The sequence below is a fragment of the Carlito syrichta genome, unplaced genomic scaffold (genome assembly GCF_000164805.1).
Source record: "Carlito syrichta isolate Samal-C Ts95f unplaced genomic scaffold, Tarsius_syrichta-2.0.1 Scaffold306948, whole genome shotgun sequence".
NCBI lineage: Eukaryota > Metazoa > Chordata > Mammalia > Primates > Tarsiidae > Carlito > Carlito syrichta.
Window position 1 is genome coordinate 63,111 of NW_007251044.1, and position 9,768 is coordinate 72,878.

The 9,768-nt window shown below is 61.6% G+C and overlaps 2 protein-coding genes across 3 annotated transcripts in view; both read right to left on the minus strand.

Moving 5' to 3' along the window:
• POLD1 (DNA polymerase delta 1, catalytic subunit) overlaps positions 1-1,028 on the minus strand; it is a 26,438-nt gene extending 25,410 nt beyond the window's left edge. For both annotated transcript variants that reach the window (XM_008063578.2, XM_021715273.1), the window contains exon 1: positions 961-1,028. The gene's annotated coding sequence lies outside the window, so the exon portion shown is untranslated. The remainder of the gene's footprint in view (positions 1-960) is intronic.
• A 1,332-nt stretch (positions 1,029-2,360) lies between these two features.
• On the minus strand, positions 2,361-9,070 carry NR1H2 (nuclear receptor subfamily 1 group H member 2). Its single transcript, XM_008063579.2, has 9 exons — positions 8,718-9,070; positions 8,027-8,089; positions 7,832-7,940; positions 7,274-7,593; positions 6,932-7,194; positions 6,587-6,766; positions 5,874-5,973; positions 3,102-3,310; positions 2,361-2,891 (listed from the first exon to the last, which is right to left on the minus strand). The coding sequence occupies exons 2-9, from the start codon at positions 8,067-8,069 to the stop codon at positions 2,745-2,747; spliced, it is 1,371 nt and encodes a 456-aa protein (XP_008061770.1). The 5' UTR covers positions 8,070-8,089; positions 8,718-9,070; the 3' UTR covers positions 2,361-2,744.
• Positions 9,071-9,768: the final 698 nt, after the last annotated feature.

The window sequence follows — 9,768 nt, forward strand, 5'->3', positions numbered from 1 at the left end:
CAGTCTGGGCGACAGAGTGAGACTCCAACTCAAACAAAACAAAACAAAACAAAAAACAAACAAAAAAAACACACCCAGGAGTCATCCTGGTCTCCTCTTCTCACCCTCAAGGCCAGTGCTAATGGCTCCACTCCCAAAAACAACCAGAGCCGTCTCCCCCCACCTGCACGGCACGAAGGCGGGGGGAGCCACCCACTGCCCACACCCCTCCCACGACAATCCGATTTCCACGCAGCGACCAGTGAGGTTTTCAAAACACAGGGCAGATCTCGTTGTTCTCATGCCCAGACCCTTCCATGGTTCCCCGCTGAACCCAGAATAAAGGCCAAAGCCCACGCCAAGGATTCCCCCATCACACCCCTCTGACGTCATCTGTACTTCTCTTTCCTCCCGACCTCAGGGCCTTTGCACTCGAGGGTCCCTCTGCCCGGATCTTTCCTTTCAGGGCTGACGTCTCATCTCGAATGTCCCTTCCCTGGAGAGGCCGATTCCCGGCCACTCTGGCTAACGAAGCAGACGGCCCCGTGGGTCATGACACGTCCGCGTCTGGTTTTCCTCAAGCCTACAAGCACGGCTTTATGAGGTGCCCTGTTTACCGTCCGTCTTGCCTCGAGGCGGGGACCCTCTCTGACTCGTTCCCGCGGCAGTTCCCCCACCTAGAGCAGCGCCCGGCACGGCACGCACCTACCGAGTCCAGGGTGAGCCTCGCCCGCACGTGCACCAGGCAGCCCCCCGCCTCCCGGCCCCGCCCCGCCGTGTTCCCGCGCGTCGCCGCGTACGCGCCCCGGAGACCCCTGGCCTCTGCCCCGCTCTGCTTGCCCCCGGGCCGAGGGGATCCCTCCCGCCGCCACATCCCACGCGGCCCCTCACAACCCTCTCTCAAGCCTACGGAGCCCGGGCCCTCAAGCCTCCTTCCCTTCCAGGTGGAGTCCCCCTGGTGCCCCTTCTTCCTGTACTCACGCGCTTCAAACAGCGTTTCCCGCCACAGCCTACGCCGCCGTGACCCCTGACGCCGGCGCGCGCAAGCCCAGAGCCGCCGGGCCACGCCCCTTCCCGCCCGCGTGCGGCGAGGCCACGCCCCGACGGGCAATAACCACGCCCCACTTGTTCAACTGGGCCCCGCCCCTCCTCTCAGCGGGGAACTAGCCTCGACCCCCTTCCTGACAGATTGCTAACCCCGCCTCCTCGTGACGTAAGGAACAAAACCACGCCTCCTCGCCGCAGCGGTCACGGCCCCGTGTTGTCTGCGCGCGCAGCGCCCTCCCCCTCCCTCCACCGAGCGCGCTGCGCGCGCATCCTCCGCCCGGCTCCCCTCCCTAGCCGGAGACAGCATCGGGAGGAAAGTCTGGACGCTGCCCAACAATGCCTCCGCGGACTGACCCGCCCTCCCTGTCGATCCGGGGTTGGGCTCTGGCCTGTTCTCCTGTCTCCCAGCCTCAGTTTCCCCATCTGTAAACGCGACTCGGCACACGTTGCGGACACCAACGGGGCGCCCACTACACTTCTTGGGATACGGTGATCGTTTGTAACTTTTCTCATTTCCGCTGTCACTTATCCCCCGCGCCAAGTAAGTGTACCTTTCAGACTCAGCCCATCCCTCCATGCGAGCTCCCTTCACTCTCGACCAGGAGCGTCCCAAAAAATCACATCGGTACCCCTTGAGGACCTGGCAGGGGCAAGAAGGAATTGGAAGAACTCCATGACTTGCCCTTACTCGGAACTCGCTGGAGTCTCTTTCGGACTTTGCACGTGGTGTTCTCTCCACTTGAAGGCCCAGCTCCCCCTTCTTATGTTTTAGGTCTCAGCGCGGACATCGCCTCTTTCGTGACACCTTGCCTGAATTCCTCTGGCTCCTTCCCTGCCCTGTGCTGCCCCATGAAATCCCCTCTTCCCTTCCGTTCTGTCCCCATCCATCCCCCCACTGTTTGGTAGGAGGGTCCTTATCTGTTCACTGATGCTTCCAGCACCTAAAACTGTTTGACATACAGTATCTGCTCCATCAACACTTGCTGGGTGAATGACGTCTGTCTCTAGACTGGCCAACACTTGTTGACTGCACAAAAGTCCAGGTCCCTTCATCCACTTAAATCCTATTTATCCTTCAAGAGTGGGTTATAATGCACCTTGCACAGGGAGGTGACGTTGAGACTGTCAGGCACCTGCCTGGACTCCCACAGCAGCCAGCGCACATGACTTTGCCCGGCAACTGTCTGGGTCACCCCCTACCAGCCTGGGGAGACCCCAGGTCCAGCCTGCAGAGTTGGCTTCAGGGCCGTGGTCTCAGTGAAGACCCCGGAAGCCCATCCCTCTCCATTTCTCAAACTCCAGCTCAGGGCTGGCTTGTATTCATATTTTATTTTTGTTTTTGTTTTTAGTGTTTATTAAATAAAAGGAGCGGGGGGGGGCCTATAGTCTCTCTGGCTGTGGGGGAGAGCCACGGGCCCTCCCCTCCTCTGTTCAAGGTGCACCACTAGGAGGGCTTGAGGTGGAAGCTGGCGGGGAGGGCAGCTGGGAGCGGCCAGAGGTTGGAACCTGTGACCCTTCCACCCCTTCTGGAAGACTCGGTGGGCTGGGAGGGAGACTCCTGGACCCTGACCGGCACTCATCTGGAGGGCTGGGGGCCAGCCGGGGCTCCATGCCACAGCCCCAGCCGGGTCCCTCCCACCCCAGGAAGAGGAAGAGGTGGCAGGGTCTGTGTGCTGGAGAGTGATCAGGCAAGGCTGCAGGGCTGGGTGGCTGGCCCCTCACTCATGGACGTCCCAGATCTCAGAGAGCAGAGGCGGCAACTTCTTGTCCTGGAGCCGTAGGGCGAAGACCTGCTCCGAGTGCACGGAGCTCAGCGTACGCAGGCTCACAAGCTTCATGAGCATGCGTGGGAAGCGCAGCTGGTCCTGTGGCGAGGGGAGGGGTAGGTGGGCGTGGGGCTCCTGGCTAGGCCAGCCCAGCCCAGCAGAGAGAGCCAGTGTGGGGCTCGCCCGGTCCCAGAGTGGGTCTGGCTCCTCCGTGCCAGGACAGCGGCGGGAGGCAGAGCTGCCCCGAGTCCGCATGCCCCAGGGGCCAGGGCCTGCACTGGGGCCGTGGGTCCTGGGTGGCCCCTGTACCTGTGGCCTCTTGATGCGCGTATAGGACAGCAGGGCCTCCACATAGGGCTGCTGCAGGGCCTCCACACGGCCGGGCTCCTGCACGTTGGGCCGATCCGCCGAGAAGATGTTGATGGCAATGAGCAGGGCATACTCGGCGTCGTCCAGGCCCAACCGCCGCATGGCCCGCGAGAACTCGAAGATGGGGTTGATGAACTCCACCTGCAGGCCTGAGGCGGGGCGGGGAAAGAGCCTCAGCTGGGACTCCCCCCATGCCCTGGCACCACTCATGCAGTGGGCGAGGAAACAGCAGTCCTGCCGTTCTGCCCCCGTGTCCCCGCGGTTACAAGAGCGCTGGCACATGGCAGGTGTGCCACGAATCTTGCCTAAATGAAGGAGTGAATGATGAGAGCAAACATTTCCCAGTATTTTCTATTATTCTGTCACCACCCCCACTTCCAGGGAGCCTGGGGAGTGACTGCAGCATCCCCTGGTGTCCTGGGATCTTTCCTGGTCCCCTTGTGAAAGGCAGAGCCAAGTTTATAAAACCTGTCAGGCCAAGTGCTGTGGCTCACGCCTGTAATCCCAGCAGCTTGAGAGATTAAGGTGGGAGGATGGCTTGAACCCAGTTGTACAAGACCAGCCTGGGCAACATGGCAAGACCACATCTCTACAAATTTTTTTTTTTAATTAGCTGGGTGAAGTGGTGTGCACCTGTAGTCCCAGCTACTCAGGAGGCTGAGGCAGGAGGATCACCTGAGCCCAGGAGATCAAGGCTGCCATGGGCCATGGTCTTGCCACTGCATTCCAGCCTGGGCAGCACAGTGAGACCCCAACTCAAAACAAATAAAAAACCTAAGTCACATCGTGTCAGTCCCTGTGGTGGCTTCCAGTGTTCTGGAAAAGCCCAAACTCATTCCCAAGCCTGACTCATTCATGCAGTCAATTCATCAGACGTCCATGCCAGGCCCCAGGGTAGAGCTGTTCACATGACAAAGTCCTCGGTCTCCCAGAGTTTATATTCAGTGATCTGGGGGCAGGTGACAGACACATCAGTAAGACACCCGGCCTGTCAGATGGTGGGGAGTTCCAGGACAGGACAGGGCTGGGAAGGGCAGTCAGGATCGCTGAGAATCGTGGCTACACTTCACACAAGGTGGGCAGGGAAGGCCTCGCTGGAGGGTGACATTTGGTCAACGGCCGGCCTGAAGGAGGTGAGGGATGGAGTCACCAGGCTCTGAGTATTCCCAGTAGGGTGACCAGGCGGCTGTTTCCATGGCTGGGGGTCGGGGCAGAGGGCTACCCGGGCCACGAGACTTTCAGGGCTGTCCAGTTTTTGGTTGCCCGAGTTCTGGACAGAGGGCAGAGCTTGTACAAATGCCCCAGGCAGGAGCATGCATGGTGGGTCCGAGTGAGAGCCAGGAGGCTGGAGGATAGTGATGGGGGGCTGAGGCAGAACGAGGCCAGATCCCGAAGGGCATGGTGGGCCACAGACACTGACTCCTCCCAGTGAGTCAGGAGCATGCAGGGTTCTGAGCAGAGGAGGGGCATGAGCTGACTTGGATGCTGACAGGCCCCTTTTGTGGACAGACACATCGGGCAGGGGTAGAGGTAGGGAGCCCAGTAGGAGTCCCTGCAACATTCCAGGAAGAAATGACTGAAGCCCAGGCTGGAGAAGTGCAGAGGAGGGGTGGGAAGAGGTGGGATTCCGATCTCTTCCCCAGCCCCATCTCCCTGTGTGCAGCTGCAGGGCCTTCGGGTGGCTCCTCAGAACTGCCCGGCCGTCCCCACCTCAGGGCCTTTGCTCATGCCCAGGCAGGCCCTGCCGGTAACACTTCTCCTCCAAGTCCTGCTAAGCTCACACGACTGGGACTGTCTTGGGTGGAGACAGGTCAGAGTCAGAGGAAGGAGAGAAGGTGGGGTTAGGAGCAGATGTCCGGAAATGCAGAGGTCCCCAGGGAGAGGGTGGCACTTACTAAGAAAGCCCAGAGGATGAGGGAGCGGCGAGGCCTTCGCGCATGTTCTACAGCAACAGGCAGTGCCACTCCCTGGCCCCTTTTGGTAGGTGGCGCCTCTTACTGCCTAGACCTCAGCTCAGCTGCCCTTGTTCAGAAGCCCACCTGCTGAGGTGACATCCCGGGTAAGCAATCCCGGAGGCCAGGAACCAGTGCTGCCCTATGAGGAGGCTGCAGCCTTCTCAGTGGACTGGGATTCAGTCTATCACCCTCGGGTGAGGCCAGGTTTTGGGACAGAAGGGTTGGGTTCCTAATTGGAATTGATTCCTAAGTCCCACCAAGACGCCTGATGCAACAGCACAGCCTCCTCTGTCTCAAGCACCACTGCATCCCACTATACAGAGCTGGTGCCCTGGAAATGTGTTTTTGTTTCTAGAGATGGCATCTTGCTCTGTCACCCAGGCTGGAGTGCAGTGGAATGATCATGGGTCGCCACAGACTCAAACTCCCTGGTTCAAGCAATCCTCCTGCTTCAGCCTCCTGAGTAGCTGCGACTGCAGGTGCACACCACCACGCCAGGCTGATTTGGTTATTTTTTGTAGAGGTGAGGTCTCGCTGTGTTGCCCAGACTGTTCATGAACTCACTCCCAGGCTCAAGCAATCCTCCTGCCTCAGACTCCTGGGACCACAGGTACCACCACCATGCCTGACATGTGTGCTCAGGATGGCTCAGCCCTCATTGTTACTTCAGAGATACAGAAACAGAGGCCCAGTTGGCCTGAAGTCTCCCAGCCAGCAGGGGAGCCGACCCTCCCTGCAAGCCCGCCCTTGGCCTTACCCGCACGGTAGAAGTCATCCTTGCTGTAGGTGAAGTCCTTCAGGAAGGTGATACACTCTGTCTCATGGTTGTAGCGTCTGGCCGTCTCCAGCAGCATGATCTGAGGGTGGCAGGGGGAAGTCGAGGGAGGCCTGTAACCCTTGAGCTGCTAGTCTCTCCCCTCCTGGCCCAAATGGGGGTCCTGTCTTGCCAGGATCATCCCTCACCCCGCGCTCTGTCTCTCAGCCACCCCATCAGCAGGTCGGACACTCCAAGCTCCTTCCCGGCTCCAGGCTTCAGCACATGCTGCACCCCCTCCCACCCCAGGTGGGTGCAAGGCTCTGATGTAGGGACTTTCATCTGCTTCGTTCTCTTCCATATGCCAGCAATTGGAATGGAGCCTGGCACTCAATACTTATTCGTTACCTTTGTTTTGGTTCAAAGGCCAGCACCTCCAAAAGTTTTTTGGCACCTCTTCTCTACAGTGGTCCCTCCAGCCCCATCCTCGGTTATTCTCAGCCTCAGCCTCTCTTTCCTTTTTCTCGAAGGCTCACAGGGGGCTACAACCATGGTGTTTAGCATTTGGCCATTCCCCTGTGGAGTGTCACTCCCGCGAGGGCAAGGACTGCTCCTACTCGTCATTCCACTCCCAGCATCTGTCCTGGAGCTAGCTCTGAGGCTCCTTGTGGGCAGAAGGGCAGGGCCTTGCCAAGGATGGGCAGCCTGGCTGTTACCTCGATGGTGGACGCCTTCAGGAGGGCGATCTGGTCCTCGCGGCCCAGCTGCAGGAAGCCAGGCACCTGCTTGGCGAAGTCCACAATCTCCTGGACTGAAATGATGGCCAGCTCTGTGAAGTGGGCGAAGCGCTGCTGGCGGGCATCTCGGGACTGGGGGTCTGCGCCCAGGGGCCAGGGCTGGGACACAGGAGACCGGGGTCACACCCGGGACTCAGCCTTTGTGTGTGGGGGACGCCTTGGGGCAAGGACCACACCCCAGGAACCCTCTTCTCACACCCTGCCAGGCCCAGCCAGCTCCCCCACTGGCAAGGGGCACCCTCCAGGCCGTGGAAGGCGCAGTACCGTGACTTTGGGCTGGTCAGAGAAGGAGCGCTTGTTGCACTGCAGCTGGGCCGCCACCAACTGCTGGATCATGAGTTCTTGAGCAGCGGTCAACTGGATGCTCTCGCCGTCCCCCGGGCCCTGGCCGCAGGCCTCGGGTCCTCCGGGGGACGCCCCGGGCCCAGAGGCTGAGCTGCTGCCGCCTGCCGGCCCACCGGGCGACTGTGTCTGCTGCTGCTGCTTCTGAATCTTCTTCTTCCGGATCTGTTCTTCGGAGAGGACGCCTGTGGGGGACACAGGCCTCAGCAGAGACCCGGGCCAGGCGGGCGGGGGCTGGCGACACCACCCCCCCACCGCACTCACACTGCTCCCTCATCCCGGCCTCCTTGCACTTGCGCAGCCGGCACTGCTGACACTTGCGCCGCATGAAGGCGTCCATCTGGCAGGTTCCGCTGCCCCGGCAGGCGTAGCGCCCGGCCCCGCCGCGGACCACGCTGCGCCGGAAGAAGCCCTTGCAGCCTTCGCAGCTGAGCACGTTGTAGTGGAAGCCAGAGGCCGTGTCCCCGCACACGCGGCAAAGCTCATGGCCCAGCATCTTCGGAGCCGGGCCCTTCTTCCGCTTGCGCTCCGGCTCCTCCTCGGGGTCCGGGATGACTGGGGTGGGGAGACAGGCCGTGAGAGCAAGCCACGAGGAGAAACAGCAGCCAGAGGGACAGGCGCGCAGGAGATCCTGAGGCGGAGAGCCGGAGAGCCACAGGATGGCGAGCGAAGGATGAGATGTCAAGGAGAAAGGGAAAAAAATCTGCGAGCCACAGGAGCCTCCCCTCTCCCCATCTCCCTTTCTTTCTCCCTTCTGAGCCGCTCCCTAAGCTCCCAGCAACTCCCAGGCCCCTTTCCCTGGGCCTTGCCTCACCCACGCCGCTGGCTGAGCCGGTCTCATCCGGGTCAGGACCCCTGGGCCACGACTCAGGACCCTCCTCTTTTACAGTGGGTGAAGAAGAGGGGGTGCCGGGCTGAGGGGGGCCATTTCCTGGGGAGGGAGGAAACCAAGAGAGAGGCCGTGAGCTTCTCCTGCCGCCGTGTGATAAGGGCTGGGAGGGGAAGAGGGTCACTCACCAGGCGGGGGGGTGTCCAGAGAACTCGTGGTGGGGGAGGACATGGTGGGGGTCACGGAGCAGCCTGCAGAATACGGGGGGGCTGAGGGCCTCGTGGGGCTAGGAAGGGCTGGGTCCAGCCAGGTGCAGGTCCTGACAGGGGTGCCCCTCCTTCGTCCATCTCTCCCAGACTCTTGCTATGACACAGAGGTCACACTCCCCCCACAACCCTGGTCCCTGCCGGCCTACAAACCTATCCCACCCTTCTAACAGGGCACGCCCCCTTCTGTTCCAGCCCAGCCTGCGACTTGCCTTAAGCCCCGCCCCTGCTCCAGGCCCCGCCCCTCCAGGCCCCTCCCCCTGCTCTCTCCAGACCTGACCCCTGCCCTCGCATCCTTCCTCCGATCAAGTTTCACCCCACCTACTCTTACTGAGACTCCTCCTCCTCTCTGCTGAGGACACACCCCTGCTTCCCATTCTGACCCCACCTCCTCCGACTATGCTCCGCCCACATATCTTCCCCCCAGGACCCACCTCATCCCCTCCAGGTCCTGCCCCCGCCACCCCCCTTTAGGGGGCCCCCAACACCCTGCCCCGCCGCATCCGCGCCCCTCCTCCAAGCCTCACCCCCACCATCTCGCCCCCCGGGTGCCGCCCCATCCCTGCCCGTCGCGCCGCGCCCCGCCCCCTCCCGCCACGCCCCGCCCCCACACCTCGCTCCAGGTCCCGCCCCTCTCCGAGCACCAGTGGGGGGCGGGGCTCATGGCTGCGCGTGGGGGTCTCGAGGACAGCCTCTCGTCGGGTCTTCTACTCCCGTTGCCCTGGAAACAGCCGAGGGAAGCGCGAGTTACGGAGAGGAGGGAAGGGAAGGAGAGAAGAGGGCCGGGCACAGCAGCGCGGGGAACGCCGAGAAGCCCCGCGTGCGGGTCCTCCCGCGGCCCCCGGCTCTGGGGTGCACCTGCCTCCGTCCCCTCGCTCTGCTTCTCGTCCTCCTCCTCTGGAGCCCCTGACACACCGCCGCTACTCGAGTCCCCTCAAAAGTAACTTCGCCACTTCTTCCGGCAACCCCGCCCGTGCGTCACTTCCGGAGAGGGGCGGGGAGCGAACGTTGACGGACTTCCGGTCCGCTGAGGACCTGCCGGAGCGGCTGCCCCGCACGGAAGCGGCAGGCTTGCCGGAAGTTGACTCCACTGGGTAGACCGACTGGGCTTCTGCGGAAGAGCTCAGGGCCCAGGGATCGGGGTGATGGAAGGAGGGCGGCGAGGCCAGCCCCGAGCCTTCCAGCCCCGCGCTTCGTGGCTTCCGCCGGCCGGCGCGACTCTGGCCCTCGGTCAAGCACTTAATTAATGGGCGCGAGTCTCCCGGCTCTGGCTGCTTTTCGCAACTGGATGATTTAAAGCACGTTTGCCCCTTTTGGGAGTTAGACGCTTTCTGATCTTGGCGCACTGCTTGTTAGTTTTAAATAAGTTAAATTACAAACCTGGGCTCAGCAAATATATTTTTAAAAACGAGACGTAAGCCAGGCTCGGTGGCTCAGCCTATAATCCAGCACTTTGGGAGGCTGAGGTGAGTGGATGGCCTGAGCCCGCGGGTTCGAGACCCGCCTGGGCAACTTGGCGAGACCTCATCTCTACAATAAATCAAAAATTAGCCGGGCGTGGTAGCGCGCGCCTGTAGTTCCAGCTACTTGGAAGGCTGAGGCGGAAGGATCGCCGGAGCCCAGCAGGTCGAGGCGGCGGTGGCCGGGAGCGGCCACTGCACTCC

Excerpts from the sequence above, each read along its gene's own strand:
- NR1H2 (XM_008063579.2), bottom strand. The coding sequence starts at position 8,069 with ATGTCCTCCCCCACCACGAGTTCTCTGGACACCCCCCCGCCTG. Across the intron at positions 5,974-6,586 it reads TGAAGGCGTCCACCATCGAG|ATCATGCTGCTGGAGACGGC; the intron begins GTAACAGCCAGG and ends TGCCACCCTCAG. Across the intron at positions 3,311-5,873 it reads GGATGACTTCTACCGTGCGG|GCCTGCAGGTGGAGTTCATC; the intron begins GTAAGGCCAAGG and ends GCCCCGCCTCAG.